The sequence below is a fragment of the Dryobates pubescens genome, chromosome 24, assembly GCF_014839835.1.
Source record: "Dryobates pubescens isolate bDryPub1 chromosome 24, bDryPub1.pri, whole genome shotgun sequence".
Taxonomy (NCBI): Eukaryota; Metazoa; Chordata; class Aves; order Piciformes; family Picidae; genus Dryobates; species Dryobates pubescens.
Window position 1 is genome coordinate 6311032 of NC_071635.1, and position 26149 is coordinate 6337180.

Genomic DNA, 26149 nt, shown 5'->3' on the forward strand with positions numbered 1-26149 from the left:
ATTGAAAACATGCACATATTTACAAGAGCAAAATCAGTATATTACATATGGCCTTAGTATTTCAGAAGCTAGGAACAGGAAAGAAGTTTCTGTAATGTTATTGCATTCCCCCAGTCAGGTTTAAAACCATGTAAAAAGCCCTAAAACTCAGAACTGCTCCCAGCCAAGTAAAGCTTTAATCTGCTTGTGCTCCTCAGAAAGGGACTATTGCAGCAAGTCCCACTCCTCCAGGAACCAAACCTGAGCTTTTTCTTAATATCAGTTCTTCCAGCTCAAAGTCACTGGCTGGAGCATAGGAACCAACAAAGGGTCACTTTCTTCTTCTGCAGTACCATGAGACTGTCAACTTCTTCAGGAAAAAATATTGTTTGCCTCTCCTCTGCATAACATCTCACACCCTACATTACTTGGAGACTTTATTTTGAAAGGACTTGAAGATAAACTGGATAGGCAGAACTGTACAGTACAACCTGGGATGTTTTATTCAAAGAGCTGGAACCATCCCATATTAACTTGAGAAGATGGAAGATAGTACTTACTGCAGCAGTTAGTGAGGAAGGAGAAACATACTGGGCAGCCCATGACTGAAACTTTTTTATGCTGTAGGGAAAAGTCCTGTCACTATACTGAACCTAGAGGTCAGGGAGCAAGCACAGCAGCATTTCTCTGTGCTGTGGAGCAGTAACAGAACTTCCATTGAAAACAGAGCAAGGAGACAGCTTATTAAGCAGTAAATTAATATGGTAAGCCACCAAAATACTTTCACTTAAGTCCTGCTCCTTACTCTTTCCTGGTATAAAGAATTGCATCCTTTGAATCACTCCTCATCCACTTTCCAGCACACATCACAAAAAGGGAAAGCAGAACCCAGGTTCTCAAAAAGAGCACTATGCTCTATTATCAGTTGCCCTTTCAAGGGTCACAAACTGATGCCACAACTGGATCTAATACTTTCCTCTATATGCAAGCTTCCTCTTCTGCAAGATTAGAGCCTTTCCAACACTCAGCACCAGACATGATACACTGAACAGTTTCTTCCTAACCAGTTATAGCTTCCCAGTGGCAACCTACTGAAAGCTTTTAGAGAACACAGTAAAGCCATGAAATAAGGTTCTTCATGAAACATGTATAAAAAGTCAAAGTACATCCTAAAAAGCCCAGACTGGCCAAACAAGACAGCCTCTGCTGCACACTTCCCTCAGCTGGGTAAGTCACCACCACTTCACAGTTTTGTACCAAGTTGCTTGATTAAGGGCTCAGACTGCAGAACAGTGTTACTGAGTCAAGACAGGGCTAATTTTCCAAATGTTTTAAGTAGCCCACACCATAACAGCTGTTTAACATCTTTTAGGAATTTATACTGTGACCTGCTGCGTGTCCAGAGAACCACAGTGTTGAAATGAGCTTGGACTTGAAGTGACACAGGTTTCACAGGGTAGCCCCTGCCAATATGCCAGATTAAGATTGCAGTTACCTGCCCCACAGTGCTGTTAAGGTATTGGCAAGACCACCAACATCAGATGTAAAAATTGTTTATTAACCAACCTGGAAATGGCTTAAACCCACTCCCATGCACACATTGCTTTACATGCAAAGAACAGCAGGTACAGGCAGTGTCACTCCATTTACACAGGTTGATGGTAAATGTCCACTTGATCTAATGCCAATTTTGTGCTAGTTTGCTGAATAACGGTTCTAGAACTAAGGGAACATAAAACCAGTTGGCCTACATTTTTGCTGCACATCAGAGGAACTTGTTCCAAGTGAAGGGCATGTACAGAATTCATACAATCCTGCACATGGCCAATGCACACCAGAAGACATTCCCTTCTCTTGAGGACACAGCAGTAGTTCAATCCCCTCTAGAGAGGTACTAAGTAAGTAGAGACTGAGGACTAGAATTTTTTTTAGTAGATATTGATGGGCTTTCAGGACAGCTAACATCAGTGGGAACTCAATGGGGTTGAACATCAGTTTTACACTTTGACTAGAAGAAACTTGTAGCAAGATCATTTTCTTTGTTCTGGAAGAGAGAAGTATGGATTGGTAACACTAGTTTTAACCATACTCTGCCTGCAGCAGAGCATTCAGCCTTTAATCTTACGAAGACCTGGCAATACATTACATAGCAAACAAGGCTAAACAGCAACTGGCACATCCTAAAGACCTGCAGAAGAATCAATTCCACCAAGGTGTTCTCCTCAGACCTATGTAGTTTATTCCAGTATTAGAGCCCTTGAGCCACATTCTGGATCTATACTACACCTCAGTTCAAACTAGTCAGTATAAAAATGCTACAAATACTGCTGTGGAGTCCAAGTCACTCTCAGAAGGAGAGAAAGCCCTACTGTAAATACACTGCTAATGTTAATGTTTAAGTCTAGAATTAGGTAAGCAGTCTCAGACTTTACTTCCTCTGCATGGTTAATTCTGTGCTTGAAAAGAACCTTTTCCTAAAGCTCCAGCTAAATATCTTCACAAGATTGCATGTACAAAAGATTTACATTAAAACCACAAAACTAGCCTCATAATTAAGCCCATCAAAACCTGTATTACTATTCAGAATGATCACATCTAGAATTCTGAACCATGTTTAAAACTGTACATCATTTTCTTTCAATATACATCTTATTAAAAGAGCAGTCTCTTGATTATGACAATACGTTTAGTGTCTCTGGTGGGTCAATAAGCGATACTCCATGGTACCTAGAGAGGGAAAAAAAGATGCAGGATGTCACTGTACTCAAGTGCTCTCTGCTGTGAAGAGCAGCAGGTACATATTGCAAAGCACAGCACATTGCTCGAGGCAAGAAACATTCCAGAGCTTGTCAGCTGCCATCCCAACATTTTTAGGAGCACTGGGTACCACCTCCTGCCTGCCAACTGTAGGAACAAATTTATTCTTCCAGTTTCTACCTGATCACTAAGGTAGTGATAGCAGACCTTGTGGTAAACACCAAGTATTGCTCAACAAATCTGTACAAAAACCTGGGGAGTCTTGTCACCATTAGACTGATGTGGTAGACAGGTTTGGTTAGTTAAGTCCAGCTGAAGACTCAAGATACACCCCCACCCTGTTAAGCAGTTACATGCTAGGACAATTCAGGCATAACATAGCAGCTTCTTGTACACCTCTACAGATACTCACTTCGTACTCTTGTACTTTTCCCTTATGGACTGTTGTGCATGCTGTGCGGCTTTGAGGTAGGTCTTGTGTAGGTCCATGAGGCAAGGCTTGATGTCATCAAGGGTGTAGCCTGTTACTTTGCATAGAGATTCAGGCTGAGGGGAAAAAGTAAGAGGGACACTTGAACAGTTCTGTTTGCCTATGGTGAAAACCACTAGCAGAGTTTTTGGCTGTTGAAACTATTGGTTCTAGTAGGTTAACAGAGTATAGTTTTCTCAAAGCAGTTTAATACTCAGTGCATGTAGATTTACAGTAATCCTGAAAACCAACATATTCTGAACAGGTACTCCTTTCCTTCATTGCTTAGCTTTTCCTGCCTTGTCATCACAAGGGAGCTGTTCACAGCTTTAATGAGGATCACCAGAACAGAGTGCATCACTAGGTGGCTTTTCCTTACAAGAAAAGGTGTGTTTGTCCCATTTTTAAAATTAGGGAGCAATCCCTAATTAACAGCCTAGGAACACAAAAGAGCTGCGACTCCTGCAGCCCAGGCTGCAGCCCAGCACTCTGAATTGCATATGAAGACACTAAATGGGCACAAAAGGTGCCTGAAGGCTCCAGTGTCAGTGCTACATACCCAGGTTTGTCCAGTGATGGTGTAGTCTGCTAGGTGAAATGCTGCAGCAGCAATAACTGATGGCAAGTATTTCAGGTAAGGATCAGCATCAATTAGACTCAGCTCCCCCAGGTACTGAAAGGGAAACAGAGAAAGGGAATAATTTGTTTCTAGAAGAAAATAAAGGAGCATTTAGCAGCTGCACCAGAGCCTGAAGCTTCCAATCCTGCCATCAGGGAGAGGAACAGCTTTTAATAGTTTCCACTTACTTTCTCTTTTAGTATGTACTGTTAGCTATTGTCAGTGTTTCCCCCTCCCCCCCCCCATGCTTTTTGAATACCATGTTATATTTAGAGGTATACAAAATTTAGATGGAAAAGTGTAGTCAAGTCTGGCCTTTACACAAGGGGACAAAAGCTTCTATTTAGGAGCTCTACCATAGTTAGGGACTGAATACAACTTCAGCAGAAACCTTATCTGTGCTCTGCTTCAGAAGTTAGCCACTGATTCAGAGCTTGCTACTTGTTGAGGAGAAAACCAAAACAAAAATCTTTCGGCTAAATTGTGTGGGTAGCTGTGGCAGTTTTAGATAAGAAAGAGGGAAACCATCTAGCAGTGAAACAACCTCCAAATGATAGTTCAGCCCGCTCTGAGCAGGCGTGCATGGCTGAGCCAGGCCAGCTGCAGCCTGTGATAGGAATGGAGCATCTCAAACAAAGTGGCAGTGGGAGTATTAGCTTGCAGTGGTGGGACACTGCTTCTGGAGGAGCGCACAGCGCTTCATAGGCAGTCTCTAGAACTCTGCCAGAAAGAGAACATTTGAAACTTGGAAAAGGCAGAGAAGCCTAGACTGAAGAATCCTGCCTTTTCAGCTGTGACTAGGAAACAGTTTGTAAAGTACATCAGTAGAGAGAATTCTCTAGTTCATGGCTGATCTAGTACTGCTCACTTACCATGGATAAGCTCTCCACTTTGGCATTTGTCTGCTCATGGAGAAAATACTGAGTGAGGAACTGGTTGATTGTTGGAGCTGCCAAGTCAAATGACAAAACCTTCAAGATTAAGTGCTCCATCCTTAGAACCTGCTTCTTTGTATAGGTGTCATCTGTGATGTAGACAAACTCTGCTACTTCAGGAGGATAGATTTCTTCAAACTTTCTGCCAGGAGAAATGGTTATGAGTAGTAACAGAGCACTAGATAGCCAGATAACCAGCAACATCTGATAAAAGACATCATGCTAATTGAAATTCTGACTTGTGAAGTAGCTGGGAAATGTTACCATATAGGTTTGCTGCACTTGGTTCAGTAGCACTTGAATAAGAATTGGAAATGACAGAGCTACAACAGCCTGACATTTTAGAACTAAGCAATTTGGCACTCAGTTACTGAAATTCCAGCAGAACCCACTAAACTGATAATCCACATAAGCAAAACTTGCTTTCCACATGCCTTGTGCATATTCCTCAAATATTGTTCAGAAGCTTGTTGCAGCAGCTAGAAATAATCCTTAGGTAGGGGCAATCTAAAAAGATAGCCTAGAACCTTGCATCCCAAGCTTTTGGGTGGAGAACTCCCATTTTTTTTTCATGTGTGAAGAGCAGGCAAATGCAATAGCCACAAGATTTTCCTCTAGGTGAAGCCAGTGGGTAGGATTTTAAGTTAAGCATTTTTACTTACGATGCAAGCAGCATAGCTGCAGTACCCACGAGCTGAAGTTTTCCTCTCAAAACAGACATTGAAGAAAGAAACCTATCAATGTAATTTACAGCTAAGTGCAGGGTTTCATTCTGTAATTTGTATTCTTCTCCAACTTCCACCAGCCAATCCACGAGAATAGCACGCATGTTGTTTGTGATATCAGGCTGCTTCTTCATGTAACCCATTTTAGGCTTGCATTTCACCTGTGGGTTTAGATGACAGATATGATTGAGTTTGGACCAAGTGCTGAGAGGGAAGCAACTATTTAAGCTCCATTTACTACAGTTTAAACAGATGAGAAGTGAACACTGGTGAAGTCTAAGATCAGCAAGTAGTATTTCCATAATCTTGCCTTGTAGCTTCTGTTCAGGGCATGGACACAAGCAGCTGTATCACCAGAAAACAGAGTTGTGGTCACAACCGTGAACACAGCAGCTTATTTTACTACTTCTAGCAAGCTTTAATCACTGTAGTATTGACAGACATTTAGAGGTTTTTCAACCTCAGATTTCTCCCCCATAAGCTGTATGCAAATAAGAAAAGAGAGCAGCTCACCTCCATTTCCCTAAGGTACGTATGGATATCGCTGATATAGTCTGGCACATTATTAACATTTGGTTTTCTCTCTTCTGCTTCTGAGGTTATTGAAATGTCCATAATACTTGGAGAATCTAAGCAGAAGAGAACAGCCATGTTAAAATGGGCACCATCAGACCACCATTCTGTAGCCTGAGTGTGGTGGCTCTCCGGGACTGGCGGATGTCTTGGCAGGCAGCGAGGGCAGACTACCTACTAGAGGTGGGGCTGAGGAGGCTTTTGGAAAACCAAAATGTTGCTGCAACAGAGAAAGCTACCCATTCCTCTTGGCTTCCAAGAGTAAAGGCTACAGAAAACTCCTTCGCAATTATAGGGTGCTCAGTGCTACTTTGTTACACAGATATGTGTCCTGTTGGCATAGCTACTGTGGCTCCACACTGGGCTGGGGTACCAGAGTTTTTTTGTGCAAAAGCAGACCGTGATGAAATGGCCCCTCAGACATTCATGCATGTGCTACAGAAGATGATTGTAACAACTCCCATTTCTCACGTACTGAGAAGAGCTCAAAACACTTGTACCATTACAGAGAAAAAAAAGAATCTATTAACCATCAGGATCTGAGTCAAATGACTTTCTAACGCTATAGTGGTAGTGGCTTTAAGGGCTATGCTTGTCTGTAATCTGGTTTCCCTCATGAGGTACTAATAGGTAAAGCTAAAAGCATAAAATTACCCACAAAAAGCAAGGGCTAGAAGTGAAAAGGCTCAAATAACTGATTGCTTAGCTGGACTGAAAAGCTGGTGTATCATAATGGCTGGTTTAAAGAGTCTCAGCAACTGAAAAGCCATCTTCCGTGCTGAATCAAACCAATCTATGTCTGAAACAACTTCTGGATTTAAGTCCTCCCACATTTTGCTCTGAATTTTTTTCCCTGAATAACGCCTTGTTTGGTACAACCCTGGTCACCTCGGTGCTTTCTGGGGGAAGGACTCTGCTGATTCGGGCGCTGCCTGGGGCTACTGCAGAGGAAGCAGCGATGGGCTGAGGCCCACGGGAGCCCGCCAAGAGCCCAGGCAGCATTGCCTGCAGCTCAGCTGGCGAGACACCACCGGGCCCTGGGCAAAGGGTGCTCGGGGACTGCCGGAGCGCTTTAGTCACGTACCGAAGCTCATGTCCATGGCGTTGCCCAAAGGCGCCAAGGGCCGCCGCTCCCCAAGGGCACAGACGGCCGTACGCAGCCCCAGGGCCGCATCCTCCTTCTGGGTCGCCAGACCGTCCCGCCGCCGCGATTCCCCGTCCGGCTCGTCCACATGGATGGTGAAGGCCTGCGGCCCACCGCCCAGCCGTCCTGCCGTCGCGCCATGGCCCTCAACGCCGCTCCGCGTCGCCTGTAAGGAGAGTAGCTCGTCAGCGCCTCCGAAGGACCCTGGCCCGGCTCCGCCACTGACAACTATTGCTGACAGCTCCCACAGCCCCAAGATGGCGCCCCCGCCTCCCCCCAGCCTCCTCCTGCACCGACCCGGGCCCACAGGATTCCTCCCCACCTCACCTGCTGCGGGATCCCAGGCCGCTGATGGGCGCCCCGCAGCAGTCCCAGCGCCACGCGGGTGCCCGCGACGGCGGCCGATAGCCCTTTGCCGCCCGGGGGAATGTTCTCCTGATTCTCCTGCTCTGCAAGCATGGTCGCAGGTGAAGGGGCGGCCGGAGCCAACTGGGAGAAGAGAGCGAGTGCCGCCGGCCAGGAGAGCGGGAGCGACTTGCGCCGGCGGCCGCCGAGTCCCGCGCCACGGCGCCGCTCTGGCCGTTCAAGTAGCCCGCGACTATTGAATCGACCAATGAGGCGCCTCGGTACGTCACGCGGCGTACGGGAGGCGGCAAGGGCCAAAGCGGAAGGAGAGAACGGCACAGGCGGGGTTACAGGCGAGGGGCGTGGCCCTGCTGAGGAGAGAGGGCGGCTGGGGAAGCGGAGCGGAAGGCGGCTTTAGCTGCCAGCAGCGTGGCTTTGGCTGCGTGAGGCTGGTGCAGCTCCGGCCCCGTTGCCATACCCTGTGCCTGCCTGCTTGAGGGAGGGAAGTGCCTTGCCCTTCTCCACTAGAAAATGGAGCTTTCCTGTTAATGGAGACAGCTGATCTTTTTTTACTGCTCCTGGGAACAAATCTCTGTATTCACAAGCCAGTTCATCTTGTCTAAAATAAAAATGAGTTATAGAGTGGTTTGGCTTGTAAAGGATCTCTACCGGTCATCTAGTCCAACCCCCCTGCAGGCAGCAGGGACATCAGCAATTGGATCAGGCTACTCAGAGCCCTGTCCAACACGTCCTGTAATGGTTCCAGGGATGGGGCATCTACCATCTCTCCGAGCAACCTGGGCCAGTGTTTCACCACCCTCACTTTAAAAGATTTCTTCCATGTATCCAGTCTGAATCTCCCCTCTCTTAGATTAAAACCATTACACTTGTCCTGTTGCAATAGGCCCTGCTAAAAAGACTGTCCCTGTATTTCTTACAGGCCCTTTTCAGCACTGAAAGGTTACTACAGCAAAGTCTCCCTGGAGCCTTCTCTACCCCAGGCTAAACAACCCCAACTATCAGCCTTTCTTCACAAGAGAGGTGCTCCACTCCTCTGATGATCATTTTTGTGGCCTCTTCTGGACGTGTTCCAACAGGCCCATGACCTTCTTATGGTGAGGGTCCCAGAACTTAACACAGCACCCCAGGTGGAGTCTTGCCAGAGCAGAGTGGAGGAGGAGAATCACCTCCCTCAACCTGCTTTTCACACTTGTTGCAAGGAGAACTAAGGTGGAGCTTTGAAATGAAGAACAGCCACATGGGAGAAGGATGGAGGAATTTTAATACCATCCACTCTCTAAACAAGAATTAACTGTAGCTTTGAAAGTAGCTAAAAATTAAGACAGTTGTCACCTTTCTATGCACACATGAGGTGGAGAAAGCCTGGTGAGATTCCTGTACTGATTTCCCAGTGCAGCAGGCAAATATGCATAGTTGAACGTGTTAATTTCTTCTAAACCTGGTTAAGTCTCTGAAAACCAGTTTCTTCATACAGTCTTACTCCCTGAAGAACAGAGTACTGCATGTAGTCTGCAACAGTGCTGCAAAGATTTTTACAAGGAGGGGATTTGGTATTTACATCCACTTCTAAGTTTTCTTTTGTTGTGAAGAGCACTATGTGCACAGAAACATTCAACATACAGCACTTAACGCACATGATAGTTTATATGAACTGAAGTTGACTGCTAGTATTAAGCATGGTAATAAAGATGAATAAAACTCAAAAAGCTGACAGTACAACAAAAAAGTATTGTCCTGTTTTGGACTTGACATTGAACTGCCTTGATTGGGGGAAAAAAAAAAAAAAGTTACTCTGCTTTCTCCTTGTTAAGCTGCAGCTTCAAAGAAAGCAATTAGTCCGTCTTGATCACAGCCATCCAGAATCTCCAGGAGAAGAGGAACTTTGGTTTTCACATTGGTGCCTTTAAATTTAAATTTGTCTATGAAGAGATCTGTGATCATACCTGCAAAGGTATAATAACAGGACTTATTATGGACCTTGTTTCCATTATGAGGTAGCTCTATTTTTAAGTCTTTATTTATGTACCAACTGTTCTACTTGATGCTGGGTGTAGAGACAAGACTCTTTTTAAACTTTGTATTTTAAACAATGATTTACTTCTAAAAGAACCCCAAAACACTGTTAAGCCAGCCCAGATTTCAGCCTCTTTTCAAAGTGTGTATTTCTGCCTTAGAATTGCCACATCAGAAACACTAAAAAGAGAGCTGGACAATGAGGGCTCTGCTTCCACTGTATGAAGCTGGTGTCTGGCAGAGATTCTCTCTGCTGAAAGCTGTACAGGGACCACTAGAGAGGGTCACAGAATTTTCTTCAGTAAATTAGATCATCTTCTATGAGTCTCTCTTCCCACTCCACGTGCATTTTTCTGGTTTGGTTTGATTGGTTGATTTTTGTTGTAGTTGTTGTTGGTTTTGTTTGTTTGGGATTTTATTGTTGTTATATTTGTCTGTTTTGTTTTCCTTATGTTCTGTAACACTTAACCACTCAGAAGTTAAATCTCTTTTGCTAATATTGACTTCATAACTATTTCAGTCATGTCCAGTGTGCTCTCTAGACATGAAGTTGCATTTAAATAAAAACTTGAATTAATCAACAAACCATAAAGTCTCTCCAGATGGGCAGGCTGTCTCTTGTATTCCTCAAGCAGCTGATCTGCTTCTTCCAAAATGCTGCGGTATTTTGGTAGCAAGAAATCCACATTTCCCTCATGGACTTGTAATTCCTCAAAGACATTTTAAATTGTAACAACAGCAGTTAAGTGTCATAAGAGCATAAAAGTAAAGAGAAAATTAAGCTTGCATCTGACAAGAGGAAGTACTTCAGGATCAAAACAATCCCCTTCTAAACTAGCAAGAGTTATTTTCTAAATGACTCATTTTCTGGTCTAAAGAAATGCCAGTTGTTACTTGCCACTTCATGGAATGGCTCAGGATGGAAGAAACCTTAAAGATCATCTACTCCAACCTCCCTGCCATGGGTAGGGATGCCTCTCAACTAGACTCAGCTGCTCAAGGCCTCATCCAGCCTGGCCTTGAACACCCACAGGGAGTAGGCATCCACAACCTTCCTGGGCAGCCTATTGCAGCATCTCACCACCCCCATACTGAAGAACTTCTTCCTAAGATCCAGACTAACCCTACTCTCCCTCAACTTCCAAACATTACCCCTTTTTCTCATTGTGTCTAGCCATAGGACAAGTCCCTCTTCAGCCTCCTGTAAGATCCCTTCAAGTATTAGAAGGCAGCTATAAGGCCCCCACAGGCTCTTCTCTAGGCTGAACAACCCCAGTTCCCTCAGCCTATTCTCATAGAAGAGGTGCCCCAGCTCTTGGATCATCTTTGTGGCCCTCTTCTGGACTCGCTCCAAGAGCTCTGTGTCCTTCTTATGATGGGGACACCAGAATTGGACACAGTATTTGAAGTGGGGTCTCAAAAGAGCAAAGGGGAAGAATCACCTCACTTGTCCTGCTGGCCATACTTCTCTTGATGCAATCATAGATATGATTCTCAAAATCCTGTATATTCCAGCTCTGAGTACTGCCAGAGCTGCACCACAGCACAGCCCAGACCTGTCTGACAACATAATCACCCATAAACATTCCTCCACAGAAGTCCAGATACTTACTCTCAAAGCATCTATTAAGTGAACCTTCTTGGCCAACAGCTGCTGATACTCTAATTTAGGGTGGATAAGCTTTAAAGTGTGCCTCACAGATTCTTCATTTACATCTAGCAGGAAGTAAAAAAAATAAAATCACAAGAAGGAAATGAGCAGTAAGTATTCCACTGAAAGAACAGAGAATGAAGTCAAGGAAGGCAAAATAGAGAAGGAATTTTTACCATATGATATGCTGAGATTGATCTTCCTTTTAGTAGCCTCTTTAGAAAGCACATCTTTTAGGATGGATATTGTAGAAATGTTGTCAGACTTGAAACATCCCTCACCTTTTCTACAAAGGAAGAAAAGCTTTATATGAACAAACTTACCACCACCTATCAACTTTCTACATTAGGAGCAGACTACATGTATGGTAAGCTGGGAACAGGCTGGAATCTGTATAATTACAACACTTAATTTTTCCATACTTTACAGTTCCATTTCAGATGGACACATATCTTCCTTCAGAAAGTTATATAACTAATTAATATGAGAACAGAGTATTAAATCTTACCACTGAAATAGTATTTGCCTAATCTAAGTTGCAGGAAAAGAAGATTTTGAGCTTAATGCTTATCACATTTTTGTTTGCATGAGCATTAAATGCTTTCTAAGTTATTTCTGCTCCTCAATTAAAAAAAAGGGAAGTTAGAAAACAACAGGCATTGCACAATATTAATTAGCTTTTTTATTACAGCTGTTCTTTATTTCTAAAAGCAAGAAAAAAATCTTAAAAATATAGCAAGCTTTTCCTCCCTGGCAATTTTGGGTTTTGGACCATCTTCAAGAAAAACCCTATTCAGGGTCCAGACTGCATCACTGAGGGACAGTGCTCACCCCTGGTAATGCCTGACAATCCTTTTAAAGAAGATTCCAGTTCTCTTTAATGGGAGTTTTGATGGGGCTGAGGGTGGAAAGGTGAGCATGAAGCATGTGTGTGAAATGGTGCTTGCAGACTGATCAAGAATGAAAAACACCCAAACCCCCCAGCATAGTCACACTGAGCTTTAGTCACTGTATTTTACCTGTATGTACTTTCAAGCTGTGTACCCAGGAAGGTGTTCTGAAAATAGAAGGTGACACTCTCTCCAGCTGGAGTCTTTTCAGGGACTTCAGGCAGGCAAAAGACAACCCAGGAATGAATTTCAGCAAAACTGAACTGGCCTTTGAGCATCAGTGTATTCATGGGTCTATGACATCAGGAGATTAGAAACAAACAGTTAATAGTTGTGAGGGAGAGTCCTTGCCAGTACATTGGTTATCCACATGAAAAGTTTAGCACTGGTCTCCTTTTAGTCAACACCCTGTAAAAAGTCAGGTATCTTGCTTAGTGGTCACATACTGCATACTGCAGACTACAGCTACCTCTCTGCATTTCAAGACAAAAAGCTTTGCATACATTCAGGTTTTATCTCCTGGCAGGCATGTCAGAACTGGATAAGAAATGAGTTGGAAGTTTTTGACATAGCCCATTTCAAGTTGTTAAACGTGAAACTTATGACAAAGGTAAATAACTGACAACACAGCAAACATGACTAAGAGCCTCAGCAGTTTGACATGTTGTAACCACAAACATAACATTTACATCAAGAACAAGGCATAATTTGCACATTAAGTAAAAGCAATTGGTATCATTTCCTCAATCTTTCAGCTTTATTTTGAAGCAAGCAACACTTTGGTGGCAAAGCAAGATGTTAATTGAGACTGGGGAAAAAATCACGTAGAAATTGCCTAAAATGCTAACAGACAGGTAAGGAACCAAAGAAGTCTTGGCTCAACTTTACAGCCAAATTAGCTATGGGAAAGAATTACATTAAACGGGTGGAGGGGAGAATGAGGCTGAAAGTGAAAAGACTGTGGTTGCCAACACAGGAGAGTTTCCTTTCTACCACACCCTCAGCTCTAATAACACATGGGGCCACAGTATGACCCATGTCAGTAAAATGAAAAATAATCTGAAAACAAAGATGAAGAATGGCAAGGAAAGCAGGAACCCATAAAATCCATCTCTTCTGTCAGAAAATCCACAAAATGGAACTACCAGCTCAGAATGGTAGGTTACGGGTTAGGAATGACATGCTTAAGTTTACAGATTAAACATTGTTTCAACTACATTGTGTTGATTTTTCAAGAGAAAAAAGCATAGATTTTTTCTTTGCAAATACCTGTCCTGATCGATAGAATGAGTTCTCTGATGAAGAGAAAGTGGTTTAATTTGGTATTGATGAACTTGGCAGGTTTTGGGTTGAATTCTTGGAGTTACATATGCCTGAAGGGTCCCATACTGCCCTTCAATCGATCGAACCTGCAGAGATCAAAGCAGAAAAGGGAAAAGATTAAATTTATGATTATTTGAAAAAAATTGGCAGATATTAAAAGATGGCAAAGACAGACTGTAGTACTTCAGGAATATGTAGACTATTTAGAGGAGTCTATTTACTTGATAGGACCACTATTAATAGAGCAGATCAAGAATGTTTTAAAACTAGATTAAGTAGTTCCCTGATGAAGTCCTGCTGCATTAGACAAGTGAAATATTAGGAAACTTACTAACTTACTTTCTGATCAGTTAGAATAAAAAGTCTGTAGCTTGCTTCAAATTCTTCAGTAGCCTCATCTACTTACATTTTTCATTATGGAGAAAATACATTCTGCAGCAGCTGGCAGCAAAGAATAGATCAAAGAACTTAACAGAGTCAAATTAATTTCAAAACCTCTTTGTAACAAAATTCTTCCAGAGCTAGTTTTGGAAAAGTAAGAGGCCAGATTTAAGTTCAAGCCTTAGAACACCCAACAAGTAGGATGCAGACACATTCAAGCATGTGTTCCCCACACCTCCAAGGCCTCAGAATGCATCAGCCACTTCTGTGCTGAGATCAGTTACTGACTGTGCTAAGAACTTTACCACTCACACAGAACTGATGAGAAACAGCAGTGTCCCACCTATAGCACCAACGTATCAATGGAAGTAGGCAGAAGAGCTGCTGAAAACGCTTTATACAAACAAAAGAGCAGACTGCATTTCCTGAGTTCCAAGTGCAGATTTGCTTCATAACTTGATTATGTCATGTCCCCTATTTTATAAAATCTCAGAACCCCAAAAGCAGAGTTGTGCAGGAAGAAAAACACTGCAATGATTTTATAAAAAGTAAGTAACTCAAGAGCTCTCTTTGGAAATCAAATCACCAAGACTCAAAAAATGTATTGCCTGTATAACCACAGCATGCCTGAATTTGCTGCTTCTTTAAAACTTAAATCCAGACTCTATTCCCTGGTTACTTCCCAGTGTAACTTCCTTCAAACACTTCAAAGGACAAAGAGTGCTAGAGCTTTCCTTCTCATGCCTCCCTGCACTTCAAGTTCCACACCCTGTCTCCAAAATCAAGTATTTTCACTGTGATTTTCCCACTGCTTTAATCTTAGAGACACACAAGAAGGACTCCAGGCTTTCCTGTAAGCCTTAGAAATCCAACAGACACATATAAAGGAGCACAAGCCCCACATTAGAAGGTTCTCAGGAAACAAGCAGCAGTAGAAACTGGATTGATCATTCACTTACTAAGCAGTCTGTGCAGCCACAGATCTCTCTGTTGCTAAGCAGACATCTACATAACCATTAATTTACTATGGAAAACATATGGAAGCATTTTACCTTAAGTTCCAGTCTTGTAGTATTTGCTTGGCATCGGTAAGTGGCAAGAAGAAAGTTGCTATTTGGCTGCAAACAGCAAAAATTCAGAAAAATAAGGCAAAACATGTCTGGATTCACCAAGTCTTACTATTGCTCTGCTGTAACTGCAGACGTGTACAGTCAAATGTTTTCTATTTATGTACAGCTATTTTTAAAAAGTTAAACACAAAAAGGTGATGTTTGGTTCCCCTGAGTATTCCAATTAATGTTAATGATGGTAGAATTAAAGGAAAAAAATAATTCTCTATATAAGAAGCAATCAACTGAAGCCTCTTACACTTTTTCATACCACCATAAAAGTTAGATATCTATTTTTTGTCTGAAGAATGCATCTGTCAGCCTGCCCCATGCATCTGCAATGTTCATCCAATATCCACAATCTAAACATCAGTAAGAAAACACACCAAGAAAAAGCCAAATTAATCCTCATGAATGACAAGAATCTTAAGATAAAAAATCGATTTCTGAAAGCTCCAGGGTAGAACAATCCTGTGCAAATTGAGTTCTTAAAATACTCAGAGAACTGTTAGAGGGAAAAAGAATTCACAGAAGATTTTCATAATGCTGAAGTAGTTCTGGATTTCCCCTCTGGCCCTAAGCACCATTAGTAATTCCATAAATATTTAATTTAATAATTATTACCTTTAAAAATGCACTTAAACATATGAATTCCCACACAGCAGAATCTTCATGTTCTAAAGTAAGAAATATGTTCCTCACCTAAATTAGTCTGAAGTAAATACACTTGGTACTGGTAAAACCCAGAAGAGAGCAATGCTGAATGTGCCTTTCACATTCCTGGTCAGGCAAGAAAAAGCAAGAGAGCTGTCACCCCTGGAGCCTTTTGCACATTTTTAGCTTTGCCTTATGTCAGGCCTTGTCACTACCTCATAATTCTGCAGTATCTCTAATGAAGATGAGCTCTCCAAAATGACCAAATGAATACATTTAAAAGTACAAATATAAAAATCCAAACTCTGGTTTTAATATATAGTATTAAGAGCTTCCATCATGTGATCTCTATAAATATCACCTCTTTTCTTTCCCTTACCTCAGAATCACAGCTGCTAAAACTGACAACAGCAGAATTTTTATCCACATCCAGCAAGTCTACTGGGACATCACTCTGCAGAACATGAGAGGAAGGAAAAAAAAAGAGCTTAAGTTCCTGAATAGCTTCTAGTGCATTTATTTTCTAACTGTCATCAATTATTTTAGTAAAGGAGAGGCAGTGATTGCTACATCCGAGAGGTAAAAGCCTAACAGACACAGTTTACTACTTAATCTCAGAGTAACATGATGATGTTTCTCTTATTCTCTCATGGAATCCTGAACTTGTGTTGCTGCCTTACAGCAACTTCAGTATAAGCTATGTAACTGCATTTCAGACATGAAAGTGTATTTCATTCATCTACATGGAGTGTATTAACAACTGAAGTGTTTCCTTGTTTTAATAGGGGATTACAGTATTCATTCAGGAAACCAAGGATCAGATTACAAGATTACTGATCCTTTTACTTATTATCTAGAGGTGTCTCCACTGGAATTAAATCTAACACTGGTTTAAAAATGCGGTTAAAGAGTATTGCAAAGGGTACTGCTTTAGAACTTCACTAACATGTCAAGAAATGTTGATAAATAAACAACATACCACCTAAACCAATATTTTAAAATAAGTTTTACTGTTTTCTCAGAGCAGAGAATACCAGCTACTGCTTTACATATCTTTGAAGAAAAAGTATAATTTCTGAAGGCTATATTAAATTCAGGACTAGATCAAATAATTTCTTTATTCCTCACTTAGCTACAGAAACAGCCAATACTATAAAGCTGCATATTAGCTGTAGCTTAGCACTGCTCCAGTAACATCCTTACTAAAAAAGATTTCTATTAAAAGGTGAAAAAGAAAATCCTACAACTGATAACTGCTGCTGAAATAAGGGAGAACACACAAAAGCTAACCCTGAAGTTATGTAGAAACCTGCTAGTACAGCAGGCATTTTGGTCTCTTTTGGTGGTGTGCTCTGTTCAACACAAGTTTGTTGTGTTTGTTCCCTAACAAGCATTTACTCCAACACTGCAAGGCTGGTCACTTCAATTCTCTCTTAGCACTAGTCAGACATTTAAAATCCCTTACATTTAAGATACCTCACCTTTTTAAACCAGAAAGTGTCTGAATGTTTTATTTCCACACCAAGTGAGCCAACAAGGAAAAAAAACATACTCACCTGCACCAGGACATTGTCTATAGCTGTCTGCACCTCCAAGATGAGGCTGTAGCTGGCATCATCCTTATTTAATGTAAATTTATCATTTACACTAAATGCAGGTACAGATAAAACAGCAGTGTTGGACTGAGAAGACTGCTGGTATTTTTCACGTTCCTGATGTACTTTCATCTGTAAGTGTTCCAATTCACTCCTAGAAAAAGGAAACCACATAGAATGTCTGAAAAAAACCCCACCAAAACCCACAAACTACACAAGCCACCCTAGAATCATTGCAAGGTAATCATGATTATCTTCTGTCCACAATTTTCCAACCAGAAGTAGACTAGTGACTTTCCTTCCACAATGATGGCAAAGATCAAATATAAACTATGTCACATGAAAAATGTACATTTCACTACCTTGCCAAAAGAGATTTCTAGGAGTCACAGGAAAGGACACCTGTTTTCTTCAAGAGTACTATGCATTCTGAATTAGATTCTAGTCACAAGCTTCCTCCCATCATTTAAAAGCTATAAAGCAGCATGGAAGGAGGGAATTTTATATGAGGAAGAAGTCATCACGACATCACCACGTGAAAGGAAGATAAAAAGAGACACTGAGATGAGTCTGCTATTCATTTCTATTTTGAAAAGGTTTGATTTTACTTCTAGATACATTAATGACACAGAAAATCCAGTGAGATGGAAAGGAGAGGTGATATTTCAGCTTTTAACATTCCAATTCTTCTATTTAAATTTCTTCCTAGTACAATTACCTTAAGGATGAAATCTTGCTCTGCATTTCTTGACTTAATTTTAGTTCTTCACCTGATCCACCTTCTCTATGGACAGGTTCTGTAGTCAGTCCTGTCAGCCAGCCTAAACCAATATATGAAGTTTATATTCTTTATAAGCTATAAAGAAAAGTCTATACTTAGCTTTTGTATGAGTGGAGTAATCTTTGCTCCTGATATTGGGTAGAGAGAATCAAGACTTCAATTTAATCCTTTCTTTGGAGGATTAATCTAGACACTGAGCATGATTTTTTAGGAGTTTCATTCTTAATTTACAGATTGGTAACATTATTTATCCTTTTTCATTAAGTATTTTGAGCAACAAATCCTCTGTAACAGCTTTTAACTGGGCACTTCAATTTTCTCCCATGTCAAACAAAACCTTGAATAATTGGCAGCATTATAGCTGAATACAAAACAAAGCTGTGCCATGGGTTTATAGAAAACTCTCTGCTGCACACTGTGCTTTCAGATTGAATGCTGCCAGTTGAAGTGAAAAATAATAAAGAGGAAATAATCTTTTTGTTTCCTTAATTGCATCTAGTTATGAAAGTAAATACTCATTGATTGTATCTTGTCTATACAGAGGTTTGAATGGGGGTTTACTGCTCTAGCTACCTCATCTAATGCATACAAACAAGTAAGACAGCATTATTAAAAAACAGACCATAAAAGCTGACCTGTCCATCTTTCACATTCCTTCACTATCCATTTCAAGTACCAACAAAGCCCAGTAAAGGACCATGAACTTAAAAAAATCCACCACAGTCCTATGCTGCCAGCCTTCAAACGTAGCTTTTACTGCTCTAAGCACCACTTTTCCTCATGTGCCAAAATTTCCCCAACTCAGTCTACTGCACATCCTGCCAGAGATCATCTTTGAAAATCCACAGGTGCACATGGGCTTGTGCTTTTTTCTTTCTTTTATGATTCATGGATCTTTACAAGACTTGGCCCACAGTACTGTTGCAGCCTGTTGTAACAAAACAATTCATGTGAGATGAGCTAGAAGAGTCTTTTAAAGTCATTCAAAGACTGCTTAAAAGAGGCACTTGAGCACCATTACTTCTCAATGACTGACTGAGAATTGAATCAGATGATTCTGAATACAACAGGTTTCAGTAGGCCGAACACAGCGAATTAGCAATGTTTTAGCCCTCAGCAGTTGCCGTATGCAGCACGTTTACCGCGGCCTCGTGAGGGACAGGCCCACAGCTCGAATCCTACCGAGGGGCTGCTGCAACACCTCACACAATGAAGTTTTATTTTCTGTTAAAAGCAAAATCAATACCATTCAAAGCCCTGTGGAACCGAAAAGAAAGGAGATGACATAAAAGTTGAGAATCAATATATGTAATTAAAAAACCATGATAAATAGTCCCCTTGGACATATTAATGCTTTCATCAGGCAGCAGTCTACACCAGAGACAAATCAGCTGTGGTGTTACAAAGCAGAACACATTGTGAGTATCTTAAAATTAAAACCACAGTTTAAGTATAGAACACATTATTTGAAGTATAAATATTAAATTAGAAGTGACCTTTTCCATAAAACATCATCCCAGTTCCAATCAACAAGAGATGTGAGATGCACTAACATGTCAGCCTGCTTCATTTTTACCACATCACAATATAAGACACTTATCAAGTCAGTGATACGAAGCTTACCTGAGTATGTGGATGCTAAAATTTCATCATACCCATCTTTTCCAACACAGCCACCCTGGACTGATGCAATGCTCTCTGATAAGGCCTTCAAATAAAAACATTCAAGCAAAGGGAAATATCATTGTGCTCATTTTAGAAATTTGAGAGGTTCTGGGGAGGTTTTAAGTCTTGTGCTGCTCCTTTTATCTGCATCATAAAATACCTACAGAGACCCGCAAAACCTAGATCTACAAAAGACTAAGCTAGCTGATGACTATCTCAGCTAAATCAGGGTGTTTTAGATGCATGCTTACTCTAGTCTGCATAACAAAGACATTAAAAGTCAATTTAAAACAAGGCACTGATGGACAGTATTTTTGCAACAGGAATTCCCAATCTGAGGGAAGGCTGCAATAATCACTGTGGATCAAATCTACTCCTTTAAACAATTCATAACTGAAGGTAAAAGCCTGACATCTTGCATTTATTATTTGACATGTAAAAGAGAGTGCACACAACATGGGGTTGCCTTTTCACTGAGAGAAGCACTGTATGAGGTTTTACTGAGGAGAAACTTCAGTAGCCAACAGTCAGAACTTCGACATATCCACTACACTGTTTTAATTGTTGCTCCACTTTTACTTTCTTGTACTTAAATATAAGAGCACTGCTTCAAAGTTCATATTGTCAACATTAGAGCTCATCAAATTAAAAATAAACCCACATTTAGGGGTAATGATCTTATAAACACTTTTAAGTTTTGAAATACTGCTCTTCAAAAATAAAACATTCATTTCTCCCAGCAAACAAGAGTACAATGAACATGGGCTTACATAATCATATCGAAGGGCAGGGTCATCTGCACTCTCAAAGTTATAGATTTCTAGCATTCCATCATCTCTTCCAACAAGCAATTCTTTAACTCCATCTCCCATAATGTCAAAACTATCAATACATAAGATACCTAATGCAAAAGAACACAAAGCTGTTTACTTCATCTTTATTCATGTATGCCACAGGCTGCATTCAGTGACATAGAAAGAAATTCTTGGTCAGCTTTCGAGGTTCTATTAATGGTATTTCAGGATGAGTCCAGCAGAGGGCTGAAGTCTCTCACCTCTGCCTGAGGGTCACGATTGCCCAGTGGGTTTTACAGCAAACAACTCTAAACCAGACAGTTCCCTCCGTGGAAAGTACTCAACAGAGACTCCTTGTAGCAAGCTTCTGAGGGGTTTAACCCTCCCTCCCCAAACTGTCTGTCCACACTACTGTAACTGTGCCAGCTAAAGCAGCAAGCACTCTCTGTTTCCTATAGTTGACTTAAATCTACTGGTAAATGGACTATTGGGAATTCTGGGTAAGGTGACAGAGTGAAGGACTTACTTCAAGTAATCACACGTGAATCAACACTGCTTTACAAATGCTACTTTAAAAACACTGTACAAATAAAAGTATCCCAAAGTACTGAAAATAATATGAGCAAAGCAAGGCAAACTGATTAGAGCTGCTTATAAGAAAATCAAAAGAATGAAAGAGAGCTTACTCAATATATTAACATCATACACTGAGTTAATTACAATATGGCTCCAAAGTAACTATGAGTAAGCTTTTCTGATTATTATATTACAATAAAGCCTCAGATATGCTGGAGAGCTAAAGAGTAAACAACTGAGACACCTACCTCCTCTCTTTTTTTCATTTCCAATCTCCCACTTAGGTATAGGCTTTGCATCAGTAATCTGGATAAGTCCCAGTTTACCATCAGAAGTTCCATACACAACTTCCTCTCCAGAATCACCTGAACACATAAACTGAATTTAGGATCACTAAAGCCAAGCACACCAATTTAAAAGATTTGAAAGTATTGTGTAGTCACCCTCTACATCCTGAGGGATAAAGACAATCCCAATGTTAGTGTTGTGCAACAGAACTGTCAGGCTTTGAAATTAAAAAACAAGTACATGAAACACCTCACCAGGAGACCTGCTCTAACAATTTCTTTATGGCTATCACTTTTCTCTGTATTAGTGTTCCCCTGCATTGGAGTTCTACCTAAAATCCAGTATCTGAAATTTCAGCAAAGATAGGCTATGAAATTGTCTTTAGAGAAGAGAAACAAAGAGACTGAGTCAGAATACGCAAACAATTGTGAATGTTGTGCCCAAGACTTAAGCACATAAGAACTGCTTTTCCAAATCAGCTCTGAATGCTGCTGTCACACAACCTAACTGAAACTAAATTAAGCATCAGATCAACACACTAAAGCGATTTCTGTTAGGTTGCAACAGATTAGCAGGAGGGATGATCAAACTATTTTAGGATTGATCTTTCCACAGTCTTAGTTTATGTGAGCTTTACTCAATACTCGAATGTGTCCAGAGAAGGGCATTGAGGCTGGTAAAGAGGCCTCGAGCACAAGCCCTGTGAGGAGAGGCTGAGGGAGCTGGGATTGTTTAGCCTGCAGAAGAGAAAGCTCAGGGGAGACCTTATTAATGTCTACAACTACCTGAAGGGTGGTTTTAGCCAGGAGGGGGTTGGTCTCTTCTCCCAGGCAACCAGCACCAGAACAAGAGGACACAGTCTCAAGCTGAGCCAGAGGAAGTTTAGGCTCGAGGTGAGGAAAAAGTTTTTCACAGAGAGAGTTGTTAGCTATTGGAATGTGCTGCCCAGGGAGGTGGTGGAGTCACCATCCCTGGAGGTGTTCAAGAGGGGACTGGATGTGGCACTTGGTGCCATGGTTTAGTCATGAGGTCTGTGGTGACAGGTTGGACTTGATGATCTTTGAGGTCTCTTCCAACCTTGGTGATTCTGTGTAATATTCTCATCCATCCATGGAGAGACGCAGCTAGAAATTCTAGTTATACAAATCCATGTGCAAAAGAAACCCAAACCCAGAACTTTGACATGGCCCCCAAAGGCCCCACATGTAGTTACACAGTGAGACCACCTCGTATCTAACTGAGCCTTCCAATTAAATGTGAATATAATTTAGAACCGTCTAAGCCAGTCATATGCCTGTAGATATATTCGTTTTTATCGAAGAAATGACTCTGCATAGTCAGTTTGATGCAGCATTTTTAACAGTAGCTTAAAAGTCAAGACACAATGTCATTAACAAATACAAGCAATACATTTTAATAATACACTAAACCAACATTTAGTTATGTGTATATTGAAAGTCTTGTTACCCCCATTTCCATTGTTTAGTGCAAGAACAGTAGGCGGTCCAGGAACTTCTACTTCATACAGTAAATCAGATCCCTGAAGACAAAGAGAACTATCTTGAATGAGTTGTTTGGGGTTTTTAAAAACAAACACAAACAACCCCCCCCCAAACACCTCCAAAATACCAACCACAAACCAAACCCCCACAAGCATAAGGACAAAATTATTATGAATAATAACAATAAAGGATATGCTTCACTCATACAAACTCCTACTACCTACAGGAGAACCACTTGTAAGCCAAAACAGGGTGAAGTTTATATAACTAAAATATAGGACTCTTGAAATGAGTTATTATTAAAAAGAAACCTGTATATTTGTCAGGAAAATAAATCTGTTACACCACTTAACAGTGCTCAGACTTGTTGCAACAGCAATTTGTGAGGGCAAGAATTTCCAAACTGAGAAAGACCTACATATTTAATTCCCTTACTGGTTCAAAGGGACCAATTTGTTATCTACATCCACCCATGAATTCCAAAGCCTGTTTGTGGTGGTTGTATTAAAACTCATTTTTCAGGTTTATAATGATTTTTCTTTAAAAATTAATGTACCAGCATTACAGACAGTAACCACCAAGTAAGATAGAATATGCTTATCCTTATGGTATTTAAGCCACACTGACAGGCTGATTTCTTTAAGAGTCAGACCAATTCTGTGGCCTCAATATACAAAACAAACAAGCAAGTATTTTAACCTGTAAAACTCTGAGGACTCTATCCTGGCATGCAAGGACTGGTGTAATGCAGTTCACTTTATCCACAGGAAGGCAGAGAACATCATTGATTTTATCTCCTGATAGGTAGTAGTGCTGGTCTTTGCAGTCACAGTAATGGTTATAGATGTAACTTGCACAGAGAAAGAGATCTGCTCCTGAAATATGCCTGAGAAAGAGAAAACACTTCCTGCAGCACTTTTCCAAGATAGCTGCAGTGATAACCTTTTAGCCCCACCAGATTCATGCAGTAGCACTTGCAGAACCAAAGTACTTAAGTGTACTTAAGTACACAAGGACACAACATGGTAAAAAATTTTTTCATCAACTGATGAACTAACAATCTGCTATGGCTATGACAAAATGCAGAACCTCACACATACATTGCCTTGATGCTTTCAGTAAGGTTAGTTTCGAATGTAAGAAACTGCTTCCCTCTTTTTGTGAAACCTCTAACTTCTGATCCTGTAGCCACAAAAATTTTCTCTTGTGGTGTATTAAGAGCTCCTCCCAGTTCCAATCTTGTAATTTTTTTGCCCGGCAGTGTCTTGAACACCGGCTGTAAATAAAAGAGGAATTTTGATCAGCACACTGTCATAGTTCAGATAATCTTTTAACATAAAGGAGAATACATTTACTTTACAATTTCTGGCAAAGCCAAATCACTATGGATTAAAAGCAAACAAAAATAACCTGTACATTTCAGAATCACAGTGCAATCAAGCATTTTTCTAAAGTCAATACATACAAAAAGCTATAACACATTTACAGTTTATTATTTCGGTGGTATTCAACCCAACATCACAGCTAGCTAAACACCATCCACAAGTATCTTCTTCCCCATCTCAAACAGACTTTCAAAGTTCATTAGGGAGAGTATTTTAAAAATGAAGTTGTAAATGAAGCATTTCCTCTTACCACAGCTTCCCCCTTTTTTATGCCAAAACACGTAACAACTCCGTCCTGATCACCAACAACCACCTTCAAAAGTACAACACTTTGTTATTTTTTTGTTACATGCACAGACAATTTCAAAACAACACTTCTGCTGTATTATTTATATTTTCCTGTATTTAAGGACTTTAAATTCTGCAGCACTTAATCTATGTAGCTGAAAGGGACCTCAAAGATAATCTAGTCCAATTCCCCTGCACTGAGCAGAAACATCTTCAACTAGATCAGGTTGCTCAGAGCCATGTCCAACCTGGTCTTGAATGTTTCCATAGATCTTCTACCTCTTCTCTGAGCAACATGTGCCAATGTTTAACTATCCTCATTGTAAAAAATTTCTTCCAAATATCTAATCTAAATCTATCCTCTTTCACTTTAAAGCCATTACCTCTTGTTCTGTCACCACAAGCCCTTATTCTAAGTCCAGCCTTCTTACAGAGCCCCTTTAAATAGTGGAAGGATGCTCTAAGGTCTCTTGGAGCTTTCTCTTCTCCAGGCTGAACAAAGTCAACTCTCTCAGCCTGTCCCAACAGGGCAGATGGTCCATATTAAGCATCAGCAAACCAGAAATTGATAAACATCCAATCTTTGTGGTTTCGACAATACTTTTAGTTTTAAAACCATCGTTAGAGATTTATTTTCTATTTTTTCCAAAAGTTTCCCAATAAAGTTCAAGACTTTGGTTCCAAAGCTTTTTCCCTCTGAGGTGCTAACTAAAGAAACTGAAGAGCTGATTAATGACGTTATCATCACAATACAGTCCTCAGCCACAAAGTGACTCGGCCGGAGCCCCCAGAAACCACCACCTTCTGCGTCGCCTTTCGCCCCGAGGCTGGAAGAAGCCTCATCGTCTTCTGCGCTGTCACTCCCACCTGTGGGAAGACACACTCGTGAGCCGGGCACGTTCCGGCGCCGCAGCCCAACCCCAGGCATCGGGGAGCCAAGGCTGAGGGGAGGCGCGACGGAATACTTCCCGGGAAGTGTCCTGGCCCTACTGAGGCGGTTCTGGAGCCGCGCGCACCCGCCGGCCGCGGGGAACGAAGCGAGAAGCTTGACCGGCCCCGGTGCCACCGGGAAGCGCTTCACCCGCCGCCGAAAGCACCAAGACCCTCCCCGCCGGCACCGCCGCCGCTCGCAAGGCTGCCAAGACAGCTCCCCCTCACAGCCCCGCGGCGCCCGGCCGCTCCCACTAGCCCAGGCCGCTCGCCGCCGGTCCGGCCCGCTCCCCTGAGGTAAAAGCTCGGCGGTGCGGCACGGAACCCGGCCCACCTGCAGGTAGTCCACGCGGGCCAGGCTCAGCTCCATTGCGGCAGCAGGAAGCGGATCCGGGCCGGGGCCGAGGCCGCTGTCCGGTCTCCCACACAGCTCCCGTTACCGAGGTAACCTCCGCGGGCAAGCGGCATCGCCCGCCGCCGGCTTCCTATTTGCTAGGCCTGACGGGGAGGGAGCGGGGCACGGCCAGGCGCGCGCTGCCATTGGACAGCGTCCTAGAGCGGGCGGGCCCTCTGAGGCCGCTGGGGGAGCCATTGGCCGCCCGCAGCCCCCGGCCTAATGCCCGGGAGAGCCTGAGCTGCCTCTGTGCTGCGGCACGGCTCAGGCTCGGTAACGGCGCAGTCCGAGAACGGCAGCGTGCCCAGGCTGGGCTGGGTGGTCTGCTACCAGCTCCCACGGGGTAAGCGTGGCTGTGGCGCC

General features: G+C 41.9%; 2 protein-coding genes across 2 annotated transcripts; both read right to left on the minus strand.

The window, feature by feature from the left end:
- Positions 1 to 1334: 1334 nt before the first annotated feature.
- Positions 1335 to 7660, minus strand: CCNA2 (cyclin A2). The gene is made up of 8 exons (XM_054172509.1): positions 7529 to 7660; positions 7142 to 7442; positions 5998 to 6113; positions 5422 to 5645; positions 4697 to 4901; positions 3765 to 3878; positions 3149 to 3282; positions 1335 to 2706 (listed from the first exon to the last, which is right to left on the minus strand). Exons 1-8 carry the CDS (start codon positions 7658 to 7660, stop codon positions 2652 to 2654), a joined length of 1281 nt encoding a protein of 426 aa, XP_054028484.1. The 3' UTR covers positions 1335 to 2651.
- Positions 7661 to 9347: 1687 nt separating this feature from the next.
- On the minus strand, positions 9348 to 25793 carry BBS7 (Bardet-Biedl syndrome 7). The gene is made up of 19 exons (XM_054172581.1): positions 25727 to 25793; positions 25264 to 25329; positions 24425 to 24487; positions 23890 to 24065; positions 23489 to 23675; positions 22755 to 22827; positions 21248 to 21364; positions 20400 to 20530; positions 19588 to 19672; positions 17902 to 18004; positions 17145 to 17337; positions 15968 to 16042; positions 14878 to 14943; positions 13391 to 13530; positions 12251 to 12415; positions 11408 to 11517; positions 11193 to 11296; positions 10167 to 10290; positions 9348 to 9510 (listed from the first exon to the last, which is right to left on the minus strand). Exons 1-19 carry the CDS (start codon positions 25760 to 25762, stop codon positions 9374 to 9376), a joined length of 2151 nt encoding a protein of 716 aa, XP_054028556.1. The 5' UTR covers positions 25763 to 25793; the 3' UTR covers positions 9348 to 9373.
- Between the last annotated feature and the right edge of the window lie 356 nt (positions 25794 to 26149).

Excerpts from the sequence above, each read along its gene's own strand:
- CCNA2 (XM_054172509.1), bottom strand. The coding sequence starts at position 7,660 with ATGCTTGCAGAGCAGGAGAATCAGGAGAACATTCCCCCGGGCGGCAAA. Across the intron at positions 7,443-7,528 it reads GGCCTGGGATCCCGCAGCAG|CTGTCAGCAATAGTTGTCAG; the intron begins GTGAGGTGGGGA and ends GGGCTGTGGGAG. Across the intron at positions 2,707-3,148 it reads GAAAAGTACAAGAGTACGAA|GTACCATGGAGTATCGCTTA; the intron begins GTGAGTATCTGT and ends TTCCCTCTCTAG.
- BBS7 (XM_054172581.1), bottom strand. The coding sequence starts at position 25,762 with ATGGAGCTGAGCCTGGCCCGCGTGGACTACCTGCAG. Across the intron at positions 16,043-17,144 it reads TAGACAATGTCCTGGTGCAG|AGTGATGTCCCAGTAGACTT; the intron begins GTGAGTATGTTT and ends CATGTTCTGCAG. Across the intron at positions 12,416-13,390 it reads CATTCTATCGATCAGGACAG|ACCCATGAATACACTGATGC; the intron begins GTATTTGCAAAG and ends CTGATGTCATAG.